The following is a 23,238-nucleotide window of genomic DNA, read 5'->3' as shown; positions in this document are numbered from 1 at the left end:
GGATGATGTGAAAATAAAATGTCATGCTCATGTCATTTGATTTCGTGAATTTTTTTTTTTTTTTTTTTTTTTTTACTTGGACAGAATAAATATTTGTAATACATTTTGTCCTTAATTTCACAGTCTGCATACTCATCTGCCGAGTTACGATTATCAAAGCTTGGTTCAGTGAACCTTCCCATGAGGAAAGGATATACTCTTAATATTTATTTAAGTCACCGCAGAATCCCATTTTCTCACTTTTCCCATCAGACAGAAAATCAAGCGTCACCAGTTTTGGTGGCTCTGTGGGCCCTTCGGGCGTTTTCAGTATGAGCAGATTGATGATTGCATTATTTCACACATCCTGTCTGTACAGGCAGTGCGGCTGTTCTCATCCCACATCCCTCCCCCTCCTCCCCCCCCTCCCCCACACACCTCAGTCTCCTCTTCGTGACTATCTTTATCCTCCTAAAATTGTTTTTCCTTTGCGCGCAATTTTATCACCTTCTGCTCCAAACGTGTCATTTTTAAGACCTTCGACGAGCAAGAAAAGTTCACAGTCCCTTGCTCGGGGGCTTTTCGGCTGCTGTAATTTTACGCGGCGATGCTTTTGCTGTTTGCAGGACAATCCAGGCTCCTCCCTTGCACAACGTCACCCGATCCCAATCTCTCGCAAAGCGTCAGCGATAGTCAGCAGCACACTGTGGTGGCAGATCAGCGGGCCGATGCGCACAGCGGGACAAAGCTAAGCTACATTTCATCCAAAAGAAACCAAGGAAAAGAGGGGGAACCGATCCCTCCATTTCCAGAGTTACAACAACTTCACCGTCCTGGTGTGCCGATTCCTCCAGCCGGCGGCGGCCGCAGACGCGACAAACCGGGAACTTACGGAACTAAAACGGGAAAGGTGCCCGCAGATAATCTGTTAGGTGCAGTATAAAAAAAAAAAAGAAAAAAGAAGAAGCGACGGAAGAACTCTCCCAAGTGTTGGAAAGTTCCCAGCACGGCATCGACCGAGGACCTCCCGCCCACTTTACCTCTGATTCACAACGCTGGAAGAGGGGGGAGAGAGACTTCTGCAGCCGCTGCGGTGGATGGAGCAACAAAGGCTGCATGGTTAAACTGGAAGAGCTGCTTTCATAAGAACCCAACTCTCCCATCTCTCCTCGGCCGCTATTTTCTAAAAAAAAAAACCCCACTTCATCACCCCAACGGCAGATCTGCAGCCGCTCGGATCTCATTGCGGGGACCCAGCCAGGCTCTCCTTACTGCAAACTCTCCGCCAGCCAGGGAACCGCCGCAGAGAGAAATTGATGCTTTGGTACACAGAAGCGCTAGTTTTGCGAAAGTCTCCCACTGCTCAGTGAAGGAGGTCGACGAGTTGGGGCCGAAGTGGGATTTGCAGAAGTTGCATGCGTGGTCTTTGTCGTCTCGAGTGAGCCCCGTCCAGCTGCTACCAGGTTATCAGACAAGATCCGGATAGTTGAGGTGCCATGGCGATGTGTGCGGGGATATGGGCACTCCTGCTGGCGCTGCACATTCAAGGTAAGCCGCAGTGGACAGACTTCAGGAGGAGTGTGTGTGTGTGTGTGTGGGGGGGGGGGGGGGAAATCATCAGCCTTATTTTATCATGACCTCTCTGCTCTGTGTGTGTGTGTGTGTGTGTGTGTGTGTGTGTGCTACATGGTGTTCCGTAATGACAGATACTTGATTAATGCATGAAGATCGATTAATCAAATCGTGGTTTGTGGTTTGCAACAAGATGTGCGACTGGCTGAGAGAAGATTGGAAAGTGTTTTCTGTCTTAGAATCCAACCCTCTCAAAAACGACTGCAGAATACTTATTTGGCTGCCAAACAATGAACTTACCGTGACAGCAGGCAGATGGCGGTGTGTGCGAGCCGTGCCGGCCAGCAGCCTTCAAGTTTTCCAATATTTCATTTTTATAATGGCAGCTCGGAAACACAGAGTGCTCTGGAATGATAATTGAAACCTGTTTTCTTCCGCTCCTGGCTGTTCGTTGAATAATAAAATAATTAGAATATAAGGACTCATTATAGAAGCTCTTTCCAAATCCTTTATTTGAAACTCTTGTTTTCTTATTCCCTCTGAGGAGGCACTGGGGATGTGATGCCATTTGACTCTCAGTCAGTCTGAGGCCAGCTCCCCGTGTTTTGGGCTGGCTGGTGGTGCTGATGGAGACACTGCTGCTTAATAAATGGATTAATGGAGTATTACTATGTCATTGATCATCTGGGCCTAATTATTTAAACACACGCGTAATAGGCGCGTTTGACTGTTATTGGAAGTGGCATCAGTATACTGGTTATATTGACAACCTTCTAATTGGAAAACAAAACAGGCCGTCAACAAAACAGCATGTCTTCCTGCATGCTTGTGGTCCATTAGGCAAACGGCTTTGAAGGCTTAGCTGAAGGTTTACTGGTTTGTTTACATCTTGGACGGCTAAATTCTGTCCAGCGCCCCACATTTTAAGAAAGAAATGGAAAAGGGTCAAGTGTGGTCAGGAAATGTCAGATCATGTACTGATGGGCTCATTTTCTCCGACAGACTGTCATCTTTAGTTGATGTATTGTTTTGGTGGTCTCACTCCGGTGATCCCTTTTGAGTCTAATAAGACTGAAGGCTTTTCTCGGAATATTTTTCCAGTTTTTTTTTTTTTTTGAACTGCTTTGAGCTTGTGAACAACCATGATGTGGACCTTGTTTGCAGCGAGGCTCCTGATGGCGTCATGTGCTTCAGACCGATTGAATACTTTGATCAAAAGCCCTGTCTGATTTATATTGAGATGATCCCTTTGCTTGTGGAGAAGATCAGGATTAACTGGTTCCCTTGGGACTCGTGGTGGAAATCTTTTGAAGCTGTTCAATCAAGGGAGTGGAAACATGTCTCAAAAACTGCACTTAAATTAACTTGGAATCAACTTATACGAGTCAAGCAGGAGGTGTTTTCGAAGCTTAATTAGTCATTGTATGAAAATGCTTTTTTTTTTTTTTTTCTTTTTTCTTTTTTTTTTTTGCAGGGGGGGGGGATCCCTGTAATTTATTTAAAACCAAAATACCTACATAATTAATGTGTCCAGACATCTTCATGAGCAGAGGAGCTTTGGAAGTTTTTATTTCAGCTGTTGTTTGGGCCCATCTCTTTTGACATGCAAAAACAAGAATCTGCTCTTTCACCCCTGAGGTTAAAGGGTGTTGCCATAAATGCCCGCTGTCTGTTAATGGCCTAATTGATATACAACATGCTCCAGACTTTTCCTTCATTTCCAGAGCACAAACGTGTGGGAAGGGCCCCCAACGAATGCAAGTGGCTGTAAACCCTGTTGCAGTTGTCCACATGGGGAAACCATTTGTGCTTGTCATGGTAATAACCATTTGTGGAAAACACAACGGTGCCAAATTCATAAACGCGGAAATATTCAGAGCTGCTTGCCAAATAGATTATCAAATAAAGGGAACATTGAGAATAATGGATCTGTGAATAATAACAGCAGCTCTGTTCCTGTGTTCTTATATTAGCTCTCAGTCTCTTCTGTATTCCAGACTGATATTTAATTGACTGTGAATTGAGTTAGCAACCAGGTGGTTGTTTATGGCTTGGCTCCATCCTCGGGTGCCGGTGCACTACGAGCCCATATAGATATCACTCTAAGCGCTGGGATAAAGGGATTTTCTAGCTCTAATTCCTCCTCTCAGTTGGATTTAACGTTTGGGAAATGAACTATGAATGGTGGACCAACATCAACTTTAATTGCGCTATTATTCAGGATTGGAAATTGTGTAGCTGTGAATTATAATCTTTGTAATAACTTGGCAGTGTGCACGCTAAAATCATTCTGCTGCAGACTCCTAGTTCCGTTCTGTCGGGCATTTCAGGCAGCTTCTCATATTTGAGTTTCTCTTGCATTCTTAGAAGCGAGCTTCTCTGTACTATCACAACACGGCTGCAATATTTTGAGTGTCACTGACCTTTAGCTGCGTTTGTTGCTTTCACTCTCACATGACATCCCCTGAGAGATCAGAATAGCAAGGGATGTTTCATGTTTTGTGTTGATATGAAGCTTTATTGTTCCAGCTCTTGAGGTTTTACTTGCAGATCCTAACCATCTGATTATCTATGCACGAGCTCGTCATGAAAGGCTGACAAACAACAGTTGATTTGACTTTTGACAAATGGTCCCATGCTGTGCTGCAGCAGCGTGCATTTGTTCTTCACACACATTTGAAGCACGCTGAAGTGTACGTTAGTGTTTGAAATGTCATGCACTTCAGTTGGATTGATTTATTGAGGAGTCGGGGGGGTCGCAGCAGAATTACAGTCGCGTTCATAGCCGGTGTTGAAATAGATGTTTGAGCACTGAAACTGTCACTTTCCTCTGATACATCACGGAAGGAAAGCTGCTGGTCTTTGAAACATTGAAATTAGCATTTTGACTTTGTTAATTTCTTCTCTCTTTTGAAACCCCCCCCCCCCCAAAAAAAACTATAATTGCTGGGCCGTGGCATCCCGCATTTCATTTGGATGACAGTTGTGATACAATGAAATGGAGAGTGTCACCACGGGATTGTTGGGCCTTGATGGTTTGAGTGTGAATGCAAATAGCTTTGATCCTCATTGCTTTGGGGAGTCTCCCTTTGGTCCCCGCTGAGGTGATGGATGGGAGAGAGCGCTCCGAGTCCTGGGAGACTAGCTTGAGGGGAGCTGACAGGAGATTAAGCTTCGCTTTCACCGTAGGAACTAATGAAGGCACTTGGCCACTCAAACTTCATCTCGCTCAGCATTTAGCTCATTGTGGTTCCGCTGTCAACTCTTTAGCAAATCCTTCTCGAAACACTGCGTGAAATGCCTGTGTAAAGTGGAGATTCGGGGTTTTTTTTTGTGTCTGCTGCTATTTTGGAAATGAAGTGCCCCTTCATTAATTTAAGGAGCTGTTCTCAAACAAGTGATTTTACGTATCAGTTGATCCGAGAGGCACATTTCTCCTTTCTTTGTATGTCCATGATGCACATTTCCAGCCCCTGTGGTGTCTGCATAAAGACTGCGTATCACAAAATACATGAATAAAACATGACAATACGCACTGAACCTAAATAATGGAAGGAATATGACAAAATGGAGTGTTCCCTGCATGCAGAAGACTGCACAAATAGTATTGAAGACTGAATGAATGTTGAATTAAGTTCACCTCCCGGACTGTTTGGAGTCTGCAGTGTCTATGCAGGATTTTTGTCATGATGGGGAATGGAAGAGCGTTTCAAGGCCTCGAGTGGGGAGTTCAGCTCCTGTGCATGTCTCTGTGATGATGAAATAGTTTGGATCTGATCCCCCGTCACTGAATGAAGCTATTTTCGGAAAAAGGGAAGTTTAGTGAAATATCACAAGTCATGTTTGTCCCAGACAACAGCTGTCTAAGGTTACCGGATAGCTTGTTCTGTAAGAACATGCAGTTCAGTATCACATGCAGTGTTTTCATTTGATCATTTTATTTTGGTGTACGGTGACTGTCGGGTGTTCTCTCCTGTCATTTCCTGTCTTCACACCAGACAGTCACCATACTGGATCAGGATGGAAAACACACGGATCATCAAGCCGCAGCTGTAATGTTACGCTTTAAAATCGTTGAAATTCGTCTCTGTTTCGATTGAAATCGCAGTATCAGCAAAGTAAGGGAACAAGGAAATCAATGAGCGGGATCAGATGAAGCCCTAAGCTTTTCTGATATGGCATTAATCTGTCAAGTCTCTCTCTTCTTGTTTAGCTGATTCTTGTCAAGGGATTAAATGGTTAAAATTCCTGTTCTTCACTTGAGAAGGAGAACAGAATTGACTAGCTACACGTGTTCCGTATCTTCCTCGCCATTTGTCAGATAGCTGTTTCAGCATCTTAGAACATGTTTTTTTGTGGTTCCTGAGTTGATGTAAATCTCCCTCAGAAGAGAAAGCAAATAATCTCCCTTGTTGGAGGGATTCTGACAGTCTGCACTGTTTTCACGAGACACTGTCTTGTCTTGCCAATCGCTCTGAGACTTTCTCGGTGCTGTTTATCCCTTAGTGCTCCGTTACTATAGTTACAACCGGTAATCAGTCATTTCAATTTAAAGTAAATTATATTTATTTCTTTACAGAAACTGCATCCATTTCAGAGTTTTTCTCAGATGCCGTGAGAATTGAATGGAGCCCTCAAAGCATCATTTGAACGTTTTTTTTTCTGCAGTCGCTTCATACTTTTTGCTTCACTGGTTTGAAAGAAGAAGCCATATGGGAATACCACTCTTTGCTCATTTTTTCTGGGTTTACACCTGGGGCATTTAGTCATGGGCTGATCAGCGATTGAGCGAGTGGATAATTACTGGTCTTCCCACTAAGGTGCTGTATGCCTTTAAAATGATGCAGATCTGATCAGCCCTCCCCACCCCCACCCACACCAACAAACAGTGTCACAGGAAACATACGCTGCTCGTTCTGCCACCCAATTGGCTTGATCAGTTTGAGGATTTCTTCTGTTGGGTGCTCATCGCGGTCATCTCGGCAGGACCAACATTTCTGTATTTCTCTCGCGGCTCTACTTTCTGAACGAGTTGAGGGGGGTTGAGGTGTACCTTTAAAACTTGACGGACCAGTTGACGGTGTTGCCATGTTCTCTGCTGATAGACTCAGTTGAATTTTGTGCTGACTTGTGCAGTCTTTTGACAATAGCTGACCTGCAGCTCTGCCTCTTACCGTCTTGGGCCAGACCGATGTGTCAGGTGGCTGACATATTAGACCAGTATAGGCTGTAAACTCAATCCAAGTTCCTCTCTTTGCCTGTATTTGATGATTCCACTGTTAGAGCCAGTAATGTTGTAACGTTCAATAGTTCAACAGCAGCAGGGGTTTATAACATAGCAATGGATTCTGCTTTAATGGATTGGACAGACCTGTTTTTCTTGGCATCGTTGGAGATCTCTTGTGTTTTTGACACACTTACTGCTCAATATTTAGGGATTTCCATTCGGCAAGGGCACATTTCTCATGAAAATTCTGAAATCTTTCCAGATTTACGACCAAACAGGTCAACTTGTGAAACACTGACTGTGTGCACAAACTGTCTCTAGCTGCTGACTGAAAACATCCATACTGCCTTGAAAAAAACATATCTGTCAATCCTATTACGAGCCTTGCAGCCCACCCACTGCACATGCCATCCACTGATAAACACCTCCAGGGTCAAGCTGAAATCAAATATTGGCGAGAAGAACACATTTAAATGAAAATTTCCAACATTTCAAGCAGCTATTTCAATCTGTCGTTGCGAGAATGTTCAGATTTAAAATAGCACCGGAATTTGTATCATTGGGACGCGCCGCTAAGACTTTCACGAGGCACAGAGCCGATCTCCTACCGCAACGTTACATTTTTCTCTTTTACTTTCTAAAAGCTTGTGGTGTACCTCTTCCCTCCTTCCACCTTTCTTCACCCCTTTCCTCTCTGCTGTTTCCTCGCTCTGCCTTTGGGAATGGTGCGTGCTGAGTGTCGGCTTGGTTAGCACTTGATACAAAAGGAGGTTTGTTTCATGAAATGTTTCCCTTTTTAATGAGTGATGGTGTTCGCTCATTTAATATTCTGCACTGATATCTCTCCGGTAGCTGACTGCTTCAAAGCAACAGCCTGGTTGTAAATGGGATTGAGAGAAGGGGGAGGAGGGGGGGAGGGCGTGTGTGTATACAACAGCAGAGTTGGTAATATGAGGGTGGGTTGGGTGGGTGGGTGGGGGGGCACTTCCAAAACACAGCTTTGTTTATTCTCCCTGACATATAGCTAAGCTCCCAGTGTGCGGCAGCTTGGTGCAAAGCTCCTTAGTGACCTCGTCCTGTGCAGACAGACTATCAAAATATGACCGATAACAGATCAGCTCATATTTCTCCCAGTGCCTTTCATTTAGGTTTTCACCTATTGCCTTTATATCGGCTTATTTCAAAAGGACTTTGCTATGTGAACATTTCTTTCATTCGTGCACTTGCGTCACAGCTCGCACAAAGCTTCCCAGGGCTTGTAATTATTTGCGCAATTGAGATCGACCGACACGAGAGGTTGAAATTCTTCATATTGCCCGTTTTTAGTGCTCGGCCTTCAGCTTTTGCCGTGAGAGGGATGAAGAGAAACATGCAGATGGACTGCAGTTTGGCATTGATCCTTCCATTTAGTTAGCAGGGTCTATGCAAAGCAGCTAATGTAGTCTGTTATTGATTCGACAGTTTTGAGCCCGGCCGAATTTTACTCCGACGTTGCATTGTTTTCAGAAAGTCAGGTGTCCCAAATGGCCTCCGCCCCCTTGATGAATGTCCTCTCTATTATTCAGCTGCCGTTGCAGGATTTGTGGCGATCAGTAGATTTGGGATTTAAATGAGTGTGAAAAAGAGGTGGGCTGGTAGGTGAGTAATATAACCACGCGCCCCACCCCAGGGCGACAAAAGAGTTCTACTTATCTCGCTATATAGAGCTGTCATAGACTGAGTCTGCATCAGCACTGCAACTTCAGAAACTCTTATCTGGTGGGCTGTGCTGTGCTTCAACTATATTTACTCCTCTAAATGCAGTCCACTCTGTTACAGATACATAATGGGCCAGTAAAAAGAAGAAAAGGGGAATATGCATTACGTTCATACCTGGTATTTATTAGGTGCAGCTTATGTGAACATTGACCAAAGAGACTCATTACCATTAATACAAGATGTGCACATACCCTCCACACTTAAAGTCTGCGCCACGGAAAATGCACACACAATGCATTAATTTAGGAACTGGCTGGCTGGAAAGAAAGTCTCCCATATGAGGACCTGCCGCTGTACCCGACCTTCCTTTATTATCCTTTGTATTGTTGAGTCCAATGTATTATTCTGGTGGGTGTTAATATTTTCAACTATTTCATTATTTCACATGACCATATAACATATAAGATACATAGAAATTATTTTAGGTTGCAATCAAGATATGTCTGAGGAAAACTATTTTAAAGTAAACCGTTAAATGTTATATCAAAATATGACAGCCAGTTGATGTACTTATAGATTTTAAACAGTAAACAATTAGAATTCAGCAAAATAAGGTCAGATTTAGAAACAATGAAGGTCAAATTGAAATATATGTAAAACATTTATTGTTGCAAATAAATGCACGGAAGTTTGTCTGTCAGCCAATATTTATGGTGAAGCGAGTATATCTTTGATAGTGGTCGGGTTTAGACTATAAACTTTGGGTATGTTTGTTGTTGTTTTTTTAATGTAGCTATTTGTTAGTTTTGAAGAGTGACATTGTTTTCGAAAGTGTCAGACAAAATGATCACATTTCCAATGTTGTAAAACACAATATAATAAAGTTTTCAGGTTGATGGAAACTCTCTGGGTTTAGGTTTGGAGCAGATTGTCAAAGTTCAGGTTTTGGGAATAAGAAAAACTTGGAGAAAGATTTACTCCATAGTTGACCTCAATCTGCTTACCAGTGTGCATTAACATTTCGTCTGGATTACTTTTTTACTATTTCCCCTGAAGGTAATAATTTCTAATGCAGAATAGTTGGGGGGGGGAGGGGGAGGGAGAGAGAGAGAGAGAGAGAGAGAGAAAGAGAGAGAGAGAGAAAAAGCCTCCGGTATTCCCTCCCCTTCCCTCTCCCCCTCACCCACCCACCCAGCTCCCTTCCTCGTCTTCCTCACTCACCGAGCTGAATAACTTTGCCAGGGGTTTCCACATGGGAGCTTCCACTTTGGCAGCACATGTCTTGCTTGGCTGTGGGGTTGCAAGTGGAATTAACCAGTCAGGGATCTGGAGAGGGCTTTGATACCAACGAAGGAACCACGCAGGGCCATTTTGTAGTTCACAGCGGTTGTCAGTTGAAGCCGTGAAGAAGCCAAATGTCATGTCGGGGACAGAGAGAGAGAAGGCTGGGAGGGTCAAGGGTTTCCCATCCTTTCGCCCACGTGACGACCGTACGAGTTACAACATTTCTATGAATATACGTATGCAGATGTAAGTGGCCACAAGAACGCCCACTCACTGACCTGCACCCTGAACACTGCATCACATGCCACGCACTACTTTCAACACAATCAAACTTCTTCCCCCGCTTTAACCATATGCTCTGTTCATACGAGAACCAACGCTGTAAGTATTCATTTCAGATGGATGCAGTGGTTTGCGCTGTTTCCTGATGCTGTACTTTCTTTGTCAGAATCATGAAAATTAAAATTAAAATTAAATTGGATCAAATCTTCCTCTTTCGCAAATGGAGTGACTTGACTCGGCTGTTTAATACAGAAATGAAACCCCTTAACATACCTTCCCACTAACCGCCTGCAGACTTTTACTCTACTGTTCTGCAGAATGGGTTTAAGGACCTTCCTAAATTATGTTAAAAAAAAAAAAGAAACTGTCACGAAGGGGGGAAAGAAAAACAGCCTGAGTGTAAAGAGCAAAAAGGAAACTAGAGAATTGAGATTTACATGCAGACTCAGTGGGGGATGGGAGTTTATGGCAGGTCACGCTGTCCCCAAATGAGGCTTCGTTCCAAAGGTGAGTCTAGTTTGCCTTGAAATACTCTTCTTGGCTGTAGTTCCTCTTCGCAGCTCCACCGCTCGCTGGAAGAAAAGACTCGAGCAAATAAAAGTTCATTCAATTTTTTCCAGCTCATTAAGTCCTTTTTTGTGTCTGTGCGGGAAGCCAGCGGACCCCCCAAAACCAACTCACATTCTCCATTAAAGCTATCTTCAAACAAATGCGCTGCTCGTTGGATAATAGTGAGAATATCGTGACACATAGAAGTAAATTCAATTACCAGTGCCGTAATGTGCTAAAGATCATATTGTCTGCTAAATGAGTTTAATTAAAGCTTTCCTTAATTTGAGTAATGAGTGAGTCGCAGCTCAATCAGATCTTTTATAACAAGTGGGTCCAAGTCTACAAGCAGTGGAAGTGCATGTTTCAATAGACTGCTCAATATGCGATGAAAGTAGTCAGGGTATGAAACTGATTGGATTCGCCCCACATCGCCATGGGTGTGTTTCATCCTTGCTGTTTGTGACATTTTTGGTTAAGCTTGGAAAAAAAAGGAAATAGTTCCTGCCCTGAGTGAGTTGTGCTCCAGTGGAAGTGATATAAAGAACGGGGGGTTATTCTGTAGGTCAGCATATGCGACTTCAAGGGTTAATCGTATTGATGTGGTCGTGGGATTTGCCTGTGTTATTGTGGAGGAAGTTTCTCTGTCCAGATTCAGGGGGAGTTTGTTGTGCGCCGCACTTCCCGCTCGCCCTAACTCCTCTTTTCATTCTCACACTGCTGATTCTTTGTGACTGGCGTGGGGTGTGTATTTGTTTTTGCTGGGAAGACCCAGGAAGAGGTGTACTGATGCATAAACACACGGTGCCTGCCTGCCTGTGTGTGTGTGTGTGTGTGTGTGTGTGTGTGTGTGTGTGTGTGTGTGTGTGTGCGCACGTGTGCTCCGCTGAGTGCGCAAATGCATACGTCTGTGCGCAAGCCTGAGGCAGAGGCAGCTTCACGTTGCCGGCCCTGCTCCCCCCTGATCCTGACCCACTTTCTTTTCCCCGCTCGTCGCTCCCTCTTTAATTGCCGTGCGGCACACTGAGGCCATCTGCTCGACTGAGGCCCGTCGCCATGGAGATGCTGGGAGGCTTTTCGGATTTGCTGTGGACTGACCAACAGGGAAATGGAGGTCAGGGAATGGGGGTAGGGTGTGTTGGGCAGTCAAAGGGGCACCGCAACTGCACCATGAGGCGCCCTTTGATAGTGCAATACTGCACCTGTATGATAGATGTGTATGAACCACTTTTTCCCCAAATAAGCCCCGACAGATTCCCCTAAACAATAAGAGCAACACAGCATTTTGAGCTCACAATTGAACTTGAACCGTGGAATTAATTACATTTGGAATACATGGATTTTATCTGACGCCACGAGTGAGCTAGAAATTTCAAGAAAAATTAAAAAAGTTTTATTGTGTGGGTTTGGATTTATGTGGAACGTTTTCAAATGAATGATGATTCCTCAGGACAACAAAGTTTCCTGAGTATTACAAATTACTTTGTATTTTTGTTGTAAGGGCATTTTTAGACAAAAGGCTATTTGTCTGTATTTTGATTATTGTGTCGCCTCAGTCAGATGTCTATTTAGCGGCATCTCATCTGCCTGCTCTGATCATACTGAGCTGTGTTCTTTTATCCCTTTGAGTGCCTTTGTATATTCTGCTGCTCCTGCTTATTTCCTCTCCAATGACACGCCTCAGTAAGGAAGCAGTTGTGCTGTGTTTCCAATTAATACTCAAGGCATATTTCAGAGCTATGGTCTGCACAGTTAAGTCACCCCTCAGTGTCAGCTGCACTTGCTCCAAACCTGCCCTGCACATTGTTTAAGCGTTCAGATTTCCCTCATCTGGTCCACCGGATCATTTGGCCTCACAGAAAAATGGGGCATTTCATTCCAGGAAAATGTTTGACTTAAACGTCCTTTTAATGGAGTCTTGGTATTGACCTCTGGTACGTCCACACGGCTGAGCTTTGGGAAACGGTCGTTATATTTACTCCTCCTCTAAAAGGTCAATATTGGTAGCCGTCATTTCTGAAGTGCCATTTATAGGTCAATACCTAATTAGCAATCTGGTGGAGTTTGGATCAAATGCAGCTGCTGTCGCTGAGCTCTGACTGTTTCCACTTTTCATCCACAGGCTTCTCACACACTGATGCTGAAAGGTATTTTAACTTGTTGAATGACCTAAATGATTCATCACTAATCTGAATTGTTGTCAATAAGCAGCATTACTACCAACATAGGTCTACCAGTAGGGCTGCTGCAGGCTGCAATGACTTCATTAGTTGTGTATGTGACCCGGGGACGTCGTCAATACGTCATGGCAGACATACTAAACTAGGACGGCAGGTGTGCACGTCTTCCATGAAATTCAACGAGACTGTGGTGTCGGAGTTACAGTGTGTTTCTACAAGATTGCTAAACAAGAGTCAGACCTCCTACGAAGGCTGTCAGAATAAGCAGACTTTGATGCCGTCACCATCTGCATAGATGTCTCAGACAGCTTATTTCGCTCTTCCATCACCCACCAGTGACAGAGAAGCACTGGAGGCTGTGACAGCGGAAAAAGGTAGCTCCGTCAATTTAAACCCTTGAGAGCGCTTGATCTCTGAGCTGCCCAAATGTACAGTCAGAGCTGAAGTTAACAAGACAATGTACCCAGTGCCTGTAATTGGACCTGGTCTTTTTTTCTTTTTTTTTCAGCAGTGTGAAAAGCTAGAGAGACCCGTCTGTCAGCCTGCTCTCCAGTTAAGGTCATGATGTCAGGTGCTGGGTGTGTTGTATTTGCTACCGTGCCCTCCGTCCTATCACAGCTTATCCAGCCGCTGCTGTGCAGAGGTGGGGTGAGAACCGCTGTGCTCTCTGGGGACCACGCTAGATTACGTGTTCGGAGAGATTACCCAGATCGTATGAAGCTGTCAAAGAGTGACCAAGTAAAAGTTCACCCAGCCAGTCCTGCCAAACTGGGTTCAAACTTCTTTTGTTTGTCCTTCGTGTCATTGCCAGTGGGGGAAGCACATTTATAGCTTGACATGACTGCTGCCGTGATGGGAAATAAACTATCTTTCTGAAGGATCGTGTCATTGTAGAGCACTGAGGATGGATTTGGTTAGCTGTAGCCATTTTCATTTCGAGGCCGCGTTAAAGGAGCCCTCCTCGAGTGCAAATGCTGACATGACAGTCATGCCGCTTGATTTGTTGGAACACCTGCCTCCTCTACTTAATTGACCTGAGCTGTATCGCTACTTTTAGGATCATCCAGTTCCAGATTCCCCTCTGCAGCCACGTCAATGGCTGTTTATGCTCAAAAGCATGCACTAAAAGAAAATGTCATCCCCTCTTTGGAAAGAGGAAGAAAGGAAGTTCACCATTCAACAGAATGCAATCCACTCCACCACTTAACAAAATATGTATTTATTTATTTACCCTCCCAATGCTATTTAGGTCTGCAGAATCCCTGGAGAGGAAAATGCATTAAGCCACTCACTGTATTTACTTGTGTTGGATTGATGCTGATATGTGAGGGCAGGCCAGAGGAGGGAGGATAGGAAATTGATCATCGGTGAATGAGTGTCGAGGGCAATCTTGACATCCACAACTGCTTTTTACGCTTTGAGCTCAGAGAATCCATCAAGCGGAGACTCGGTGCCATCAGAGCATACAGCTACTTACCGCACAGATTAAGACGTTGTTGCTTGCTCAGGGACGTCAGTATGCTTTATTTGATTATTCGGGATAATTGACTCACCCTGTTTGTACTCGATAAGTTATCATAACTTGCCACAAACACACACACACACACACACACACACACACACACACACACACACACACACACACACACACCTTTTCTTTGACATACAGTGATAAAATGTTATAAACAGGACATTATCAAGTTATATTTGCACAAAAATGATGTATTTGTATAATAATTGGCTACAAGAAATAAAACAATCTCTCCGTATAAAATCCACATCGATTACTTCTGTCCTTTAAATGGTTTGGTGAAAGCAGTGTTTTCCATAATTCCTCTGCAGTACATTAGCACTGAATCAGCTAAATGTTTCCCTTTGACTTTCAGTCAGCGTGGGCCGCTTCGCTTTTGCCAAGATTAGAACAGCAAACGGAAAATTTCTTGATATGTTTTAGAAGAAGCTGAAGCACAGTCAGACATCCTCGATCATAATCACCATATAAAATAAACGTACAAACCGCAGCAGGAGGAGCTGGCTGTGAAGATGATCACATACCGTGTATGTAAAGGAAAGTGGGCCAACTGTAGGCGAGCGGTATTCTTTTTGAAAAAAATGTAAAAGGGATGGATGGATGATGTCGTCTAAAAGCACTGTGCAAAACAGTCCGTCATTGGTATGATAGGGTAACAATAGAAGCCTACTGAGGAGGATTTCACTGTTGAGCATGGGAATAATAGTTTTGAATTGGCAAGGTGACCCATGGTGCAAAGGTCTGATTTATTTAACACTAGCACAAAGAATGTCTCCAAAACTAAGTTTAGCTAAGAGTTTGTATTATTAATAATGAATGATATCCTTTTAAATTTACCTGCAAGATAAACAAAAACCAGGAATGAAAGGCTTATCTGTGCGCCTTTGAGGTTTACCTTCCCACACACCTTTAACAGAGTTCTCATCTGACAAATCTTTTATTTATTTCTTTTTTTATTTGTAAGGCCTGTGGAAATTTAAGAGGCAAACCAATGAAAGCAACCATTTAAAGGCTGTGTTATATTTTTAATCGAAGGTATTTCAAGGATGACTAGCACGATCTCCCGGGCATGAATAAGCCCTTTGTGCTGCATGTGTAGACTCATTTGTTGAGCTAGTCATAAAGACAGTACTGAAATTCACGAGCTGGATGTGAAAGTAAACTTTACGAATAACCAGAGGATTACAGGCATTACTGTTTCACGATAATGCGAGCTGATTTTAATCCACATAATTGTTGATTATTCCTCTATCTCTGCAGAGTCTAGAATGTCCTCCAACAGGTTTGAGGTCTGAATATGCAGGCTGTGTTTGTCTTTTTTTAAAAGTCATCATTGTAAATAAAAAAAATTCTCAGCTGACTTCCCCAGCTAAAAAAAGAGTTTTAATTAAAAATGAGATGCTTTACACTGAATTAATTCCAATGCAGCTGCTTTCACACAACTCTCGATAATCATAATGTGCCATTGCCTGTTCTCTAAGCCAGGTGATGTAGCTATCAGCGGCTGAGATGACTTATTCTACTTGTTGATTCAGAGGATTCATTAAATTTTGTTCATTAATATTCTTAACTAGCTATGTCTTTGAGATTATTTACCACCGTGGTTTGAACTTTAGATTGATGATTAATATTTATAGGAGACTGTCAAGAGCTGTCAGCCTTTTATGAATCAACAAGGCTTCGAAATTCAAGAGCCAGTTGATGTGTTATAAATCAAAGGGTGAGCAGGGAAACATCCAACCAAGATGAATTACAAAAATCTAATTAGAAAAGTGTAACCTTTCTGCAGGGAGACTCACTTTGTGATTTATTAGTAGAAAACTGTTAACTCTTCCCGCTTCTGTTATACAGCATGTTTTAAGTATTCGAGACAATGAACATGGCCAAGAAAGAGACTGGAGTGAGTTCAAGCAGCGTGGTTGCAACTCGTGCATCACAATGCAGTGTGTTAGGGCTTCCTAACACACACACACACACACACGCACACACACACACACACACACACACACACACACACACACACACACACACACACACACGCACACGCACACAACTATACTATCCAGTCCTTCCCGAGCATCTTGCATGTGCAGGAGTATTTTTAGTATCACACGCTGCTCTGTGTTTCCAACGCGATGTGTCAGGATGCCAACATGTTAAGGATTCAGTCAGATGGTCCTTAACTCTTTGCCCAGAGCTCCACAGAAGGGATGCATTTGTCCTCGGTGCTGAAGGGGGTCACGTGCTGACCTCATTGTGTGCATGAGTAAGTGCACTCTGCAGCATCAGTGTGCAGTTTCCTTCCACATAATGAGAACGAGACTTATCTCAGCACTTATAGCTAATTGATTGATGTCCCTGGCACAAATATCCTTGACAGAAACATTTTTTATCCTCTCCAGTCGGCTGGAGAGGCAGAAGCACCAGTGAAAAATGAAAATGGACTCCTCTGAAAATGGAAAGATTTAATATTTTTATCCCTAGAAAGGAACTGACACGCTTTATTACTCTTTGCCTCACTGCCCCCGCCCATCCTTCACAGAGAGCTGTGTGCTATAGTAGTGCTGTGCTGCTATGGAAAAGCACTTTGCAATGGGAAAAACACATTACTCCCTTGTAAACACAGAGGTTAATGTCTTATTTACAAGCTGCAGCTCCCAAAGTTGACAAGTTGGCACAAATGTCTCGCTGTCTTTTTGAGTCTGTGCTGGAAAAGGTTGATCCAGGACAGGCAGGTCCATCTTATGGCGTCTTCCTCACAGCGTCTTAGCCTTTGGACCTTCAAAGATTGCAGCTGGCCAGCTTTCTTCATCGCTACATTACCTCCTGCAGCCTGTGCTGCTCTACCGGAGCAGATGCCGCCAGAAGAAAACAAAGCTGGCAGGCCACGGGATTAATCACCCTCATCTAGAGGTCTGTCACAGCGTTGCCAGGTGTGTCACACTCAAAGTACACTTGGCTTGCTTTTTTTTTTTTTTGCAGCTCTTTGACCTCTGCTTTTCACACCAAGTGCAGTGTGTGTTTGCTAGTATGTAAAAAAAAAAAAAAAAGATCTTTTCAAGAGTGGGATGGAATCTTGTTGCAGCCTAAATGTCAAACCTGTGCGCCTGCAGCATGTTCAGAAAGCATGTTAAGCTGATGCTGAAAGTTGTCAGTGCTGAGAGAAAGAGAAGACTTTCATTGCCGGAACAAAATAGCGCTGAAATGTTCCTGAAACACTTAAAATATTTTTAATTAGTTTTTCACTGAATCTCTGTAAACAGTCCCTGAATGCTGCTCAGTGTCTCTGATATGTGCTACATGACAATAACAAAATATCCCTGCAGCCAAAGAAGAGTCACAGAACACCTTGAATTTGTTTTGGATGCCGTATCTGTTGTGACTTTGTGTCAAAAGTTGGGTTTGTTTTTGGTGATTATCTTTTCTTTTCTGTTCCAAACTTCGGGACGCTGATTTCACATACTGTTCGTGTACCAGCTGGTTCATTTTTCTTCAGTTGTTGTTTTACAATCCACAAAGATTACCTCCATAAATTTGCTTCTCCTTCACTGATCTGTGACATTCACATTGTCACTCAGATGGTATTGCTTGTGACAGCTTGTATTTGAGTAAGGCCAGAGTTGTACATCAATATGCCAGAGATTTTCTATGATATTGGCTCTTGGCAGCACATTGCCTTTGTCTGAATTTGCAACCAGCAGGAAAGAAAAACATATATTTTTTTAAAGAATGAATCCAAAAATGACTAGTTTTGGCATATTTAGCTCATTTGAGAATGGGTTTGTTACCTAGCAAAGAAATATCAATGACGTTTCTCGCCGTTGTATTGTCACAAAAAACAATGTGGACTTTTCCAAGCTGGTGTTGTATCAGTTAAGTCTGTTGTCATGTCCCTCAGTTCCTAGTGATGCGTTTGTTTGGTAAAATGCCAATTCCCTCTTTTGAATGCATCTCCTAAGACACAGCTGCCTACTTAGATAGCTAATGGCTGTGTTTTGCGCTGCAGCGCTGCAGCGCTGTGAGCCGAGTGTTGCGTGATGGCATTTGTTCTGTCTGCCCAGGGCCTGGTCTGTCATGGTGTATCAGGCCAGCCAGTGGCAGTGACTCACACTTGAACCCTCTGGGCGCTGAGCTCACCGAGAAGACGCAGCATTTTAATGTTCAGCAGATGAAAATGCATCGTGGGTGGGGGTCGATGGCGGTTGTGGTGTTGGAGGGCGTGGCCGGGCACGGCCAGCGCTGATGAGGAGGTTACAGACTGTTTTCTTGTCAGAACAGCAGGGGCTGCAGAACTATTTCTACAGTGCTAAAATTGCCTCTTCCCTCTTCCTCTTTGGTGCCGAGTAGTGTCATCACTACGCTGATTTTGTTCTGATTTCACCAGACCGCCCTCTGCAAGCAAACAGCGTGCAGCTCTGTAGCGTCTACTTCTTTTGATTTTCTGTTGATGTGGTGGACCCGTTCAGACGCTTGGCCTTTCCTTTGCTCGGGCCACAATTCTTCTCATGCAAAGATTCTGTTTGTTTTCAACAATTGTTTTCTGTTTTTGAAAATTGAACTGCACCACTTTCTGTGCTCCGGTTTTCCCCAGGAGGATCGCTGTGTTTAGAACGGCAAATCCTGCAAATGTAAAAGCTTTCCTGACCTGGGCTGGACTCCTTTTTGTAGTTCGTAAAATAATGATGAAGGAGAGCAAAACAAATATTTGCATGAATGAAAATGTAATGGATAATATCTTTAACTTGCATCCCCGAGATATTTGCTGATATGGTCAGTTTCCTGCTTTTGTTTCTTTTCCTTGCGTCTCTGCTGCCTCTGATGGCTTTGTCTCACACACTGACGTATTTTCAGAATCATATCCATCAATAGATGTCAGGGACACCCCCCCCCCCCCCCTCTCACTGACAAAAACAGTGGCCGTTGTATAACATCATCTATCATCCCCGGGGCCTTTGTTCAGCATCCTGTCTCGCACTGGGGCGAGCAGCCAGTGTGAGGGTGGCATTCTGTTTGACAGGCCAGTGCAGATGCTAAATGACAGTGACACAAAGAGGAGGCCCACCACACAGGTCCTGACAGGGCTGTTTTCCATAGAGAAGAGGCTTGACTTGAATTAAAGGCCCAACCCAAAATCACATTACAGCATGGCTTTTGACATCTCTCTGGTTCTAATGTTTGGAATTTTACCTCGATAGGAAATGATGATGGATTGAAACGTACTTTTCTTTCCCTTTGTGTCGGTTGAAAATTATAATTTTTGAGTGTCTTTGCGTAGAAAGCTTAAAAACGCCATCTCATATTTTCAATAATTTAACTTTTTTGTTAATTTTGAAGTTTGAAGTAGAAGCATTGACTTGATACGATTCTATTATAATTAATCTCACTTGTAGCCCGAACAGTGTGTGCTGCTGAAGTGTTCGAGCTTGAAACTGAAGTATTATCTGTCTCTTGTTGTCACTCTGGATAAGCCAAATGCCTCGAGTAAATGTAATGATAATATCCATTATGTCGTTTCAGTTTACCTTGTCTCCATCTTTCTCTGAGGCCCTGAAGGAGAACTGCTGTTCCAAACTCTTTTGTTAAAATGCTGAACATAAAGTACACATCTGCACTCACATTTGATACTCAGACAAGCCTCTCCACTATTGTCAGATTACATAGCCTTGCCATTTGCAAAGTTGTCTTTCTTGCTTAGGTGTGTTGAGACCGGTTTTGTATTTTTGCTTGTGCAGTTACTGTATCAGCCGAAGGCTGTAATCTTACAGGATTAGTGTTTTGAAAAAAACTCTTTAAGGTTTCCTATAATACTATTCTCAATATAGTTTTCACATCACACTGGCTCCCATGATTATGAAATGTCCTGAAACACGTCGAAAGGTTTTGACAAGTTTACTTTGTTGATATAAAAAGCATCTGTAGAATATTTTTCTACAGTTTTTTTGAGATTCTTTTGAATGGTGATCAAAAATACTTTTCACTTTCCCAGCAGGTCAAAAATCCAGTGAGACCAGTACCAGGGAGAGAGGACGTTTGAATAATGGCTTCATTTTAAGAGCTCATTTGACTCAACCTTGATGCCCATTCAGTCTCATTGTGTGGGATCCATTAATGAGAAGAAAAGCTTGCCTGGAAAAAATAAATACATATAAATGTCAAGTTTCTATAGATCTAATCGGGCTCTGTGTAGCTGCGCTTCTTTTAACCAACGGTGATGAGAATACAGATGAAAGTAAAGAGCAAAGGACATGCAGCGTTACGTACTCACAGGTGACAACATGTACCTGGAACAAACGTGTTGATGCATGCCCGGTGGTTCATGCCAGTCTGCAGAGCTGAAGTCACTTTGTTAGTCAGAAGGAAACTCAGATTTAACTGATTTCAAATGTCAGTGTTGGTTAATTAAGGCCATTGACTAATTACATGCTTTAAGCTTTTAATGCTGAAATAATTGCTTACTTTGATAATCCATCAAATAGTTTTGAGTCATTCTTTAAATAAAACATTAGCTTATTAGATATTAATATTTTCTAGTTCCTTTAGTCCTCCATGATATTCTTTTGGATTCGGCAAAATTTGACATTTTAGGCTGAACATTTACTTTGAGAAACTCTGATTGACATTTCTCACCATTTCCTAACAATTCAAATACCAAACAGCTAATCAGTTAATTAAGAAAATAATCTGCAGATGAATTGATAATGAAAATATTATTATTACAGCCCCAGTATATTTTTGTTTCCCACAGAACCTCTGCCCTTGTTTGAATAGAAATATAAGTAGATTGTGTGGGTAACTTGACACCTTGTTTTTTTTTTACTTCAATCATCTTGCAAAGCATAAATTACAACATCTGTACAAGACTTTGTGTTTTGTATCTTTTGGGACTTCTCACATCTCATCTCCATAACAGAATCTCACTACTAAAACCAATGATAAAGTCACATTTCAAATGTAACTGTTAAAAGAAAGAAGAAAAGTAGGCATTACTTGTCTTATTTAGTGTCCTTGATTGCAGGAAACTGAATTGTCGTCCTGTGTTACTCAAAATTGTGACAGTTTTTATGATGCTCTGTTCCAAGAACCGTTTGTAAAGGAGTGGCACTGAGCTTTTGGAGCGCAAGTTCCAAACAGACGGGACCACTGGCTCATGAAGCTGTCGCTATCTAAGGCATTAAAGGGGGGTCTGCATTCACAAACAGGTTTTTTTTCTAACTGTGCACATATAGAAGGACTCCTTTTATTTTGTTTTGAATGGTGTTGAAAGGCAGACTGACATGTGCGTCGGTGGAATATCAGACTGCATTGTCTGTCTTTTTCTTCTTTAAAAAAAAAAAAAAAAAAAAAGCTTTCTGCCCTATTTAACCGCAGTGTTTCAGACACCATCTCAGGGTATGACACAGCTCCATTTCTGTTCAAAAGGGTACTTCACGCCTGCCATTAGGCAATATATGGATTCAGTATGCAACCGAGGCTTTTTCCCTGAAGAGAGAAGTACAGGAATCGCAAGTGTCAGCTTTGTCTTTTAGTAATATTGACTTCAGCATTAGCCACTTGTGTGTAAGTTTGTGAACTGAGGGGATAATGCATGATGTGAACTTGGTATAGAAATGTTGAGAAACTGAACTAAAGGCTGCTCATACCCAGTTTACCACAGGGAAGGCTGACTCATCTAAAGAGGGCTCAGCTTTCTCTTTGGGGTAGAAGTTAACAATTTTCTCCGTCCGGCCTTCTGTCTTGTATTTATAGCAATAACCTGCGGAGACTCTGTCGTCCAGCTTTTTGTCCGTCTGCATCACCCGATCCTTTAACTGTAACAGCATCCCTCCTTCACCGTGCCATTATTTTTGCTTCAGAGCTGAAATTCCACCCGTCTTTCTCTGAAAGCTAAACTGCTGCGATGGTTTTTTTTCTTCTTTTTTCCAAGGCACACTTCTTCATTTACATAAAAAAAAGACACTGAGCAAGCAGTAAATTCTGTTTCAAGAACAAAACTATAGGCGATTACACAGACATCCTTAGATAAAATGCTAAGAAGCAATTTTTTTTTTCTTTGTGTTTCAGGAAATGAGGATTTAGTAAATTCCTGTTTTAACTGATCTAATAGGCGACAGCTGAGAAACGTCTGAAAAGCCTGCTGCTGAACGTACGCTGCTTCGTGTGACAGCTTCATCTGTGAAGCCATATTCTCCAAGGGCTCAAAGCCTGCCCAGGGATCACTCAGACCATTTAAGATTACATGTCTCCTGGCAGGGAGCAGCAGATAGGTGAAAATAATTGGCTTCGTCACCAGCCGCCCCTCCACCTCCCGACGCTGTTACTCCTGGCGGTGACGACAAACAGAGTGACACGTCGAGGTAAGAAGAGCCCAACCTCCCAACACCCACCGAAGCTACTTGTCTAATCTGCAACGCTGCTGTTACCCAGCTCCTGTGGCACATAATCAAGAGGGGGAACCCTTGTGCCCCCCCACTGATTGGGTGTAAAAGAGGTTGAAGACCTAGTTTCATGCAATTAGTGGAGGAATGCCAGACACTAATGGAGCACAGAAGTGTTGGCAAAGCATTATGATGGGATTGTTGGGGCCACGGGAAGTGGGAAAAAAAATAGGACATTTGCCCAGAGGAAGAGTCGCTCAGTACATTATATGAAACAATAAACTGCAGTGGACGTGGGGAAATTACCCACGCACTGCATGCTTTTGGGTCTGGGCCTTATTAAAGAGGGGCACTCTGGGAAAGTGAGACAGCTCACAACATGCTAAATATTATTGAAATAATGCAGATGGTTAGGCACATGGGAGCGCTCTGGAGGGAAACAATACTGAATGGATATTTCTGCAGTAATTACGCTCTAATTTCTGTTGACGGCCGACGCAGTGTTGGTGCCTTCTCAAGACTCTCGGCCAAATCTGATTGGTGACAGCAGAGGGGAGGAGA

General features: G+C 43.0%; 1 protein-coding gene across 3 annotated transcripts in view; it reads left to right on the top strand.

Annotated features, from left to right (window-relative positions):
* The first annotated feature begins 669 nt into the window (after positions 1–669).
* The window catches only part of nectin1b (nectin cell adhesion molecule 1b), a 139,760-nt gene continuing 117,191 nt past the window's right edge, over positions 670–23,238 (top strand). For 2 of the 3 annotated variants that reach the window (XM_069161158.1, XM_069161160.1), the window contains exon 1: positions 1,436–1,527. In XM_069161158.1, coding sequence (XP_069017259.1) covers positions 1,476–1,527 — 52 coding nt within the window. In that variant the 5' untranslated portion in view covers positions 1,436–1,475. Of the gene's footprint in view, positions 1,528–23,238 lie in introns of all 3 variants that reach the window. The other variant, XM_069161159.1, reaches the window with a different exon arrangement.

The sequence above is a fragment of the Embiotoca jacksoni genome, unplaced genomic scaffold (assembly GCF_022577435.1).
Source record: "Embiotoca jacksoni isolate LCO1_2020_lvr unplaced genomic scaffold, fEmbJac1.0.p SCAF_28, whole genome shotgun sequence".
In the NCBI taxonomy this organism is placed as follows: Eukaryota; Metazoa; Chordata; class Actinopteri; family Embiotocidae; genus Embiotoca; species Embiotoca jacksoni.
The sequence above is the reverse complement of the archived record's forward strand: the minus strand, read 5'-3'. Positions and strand labels throughout refer to the sequence as shown.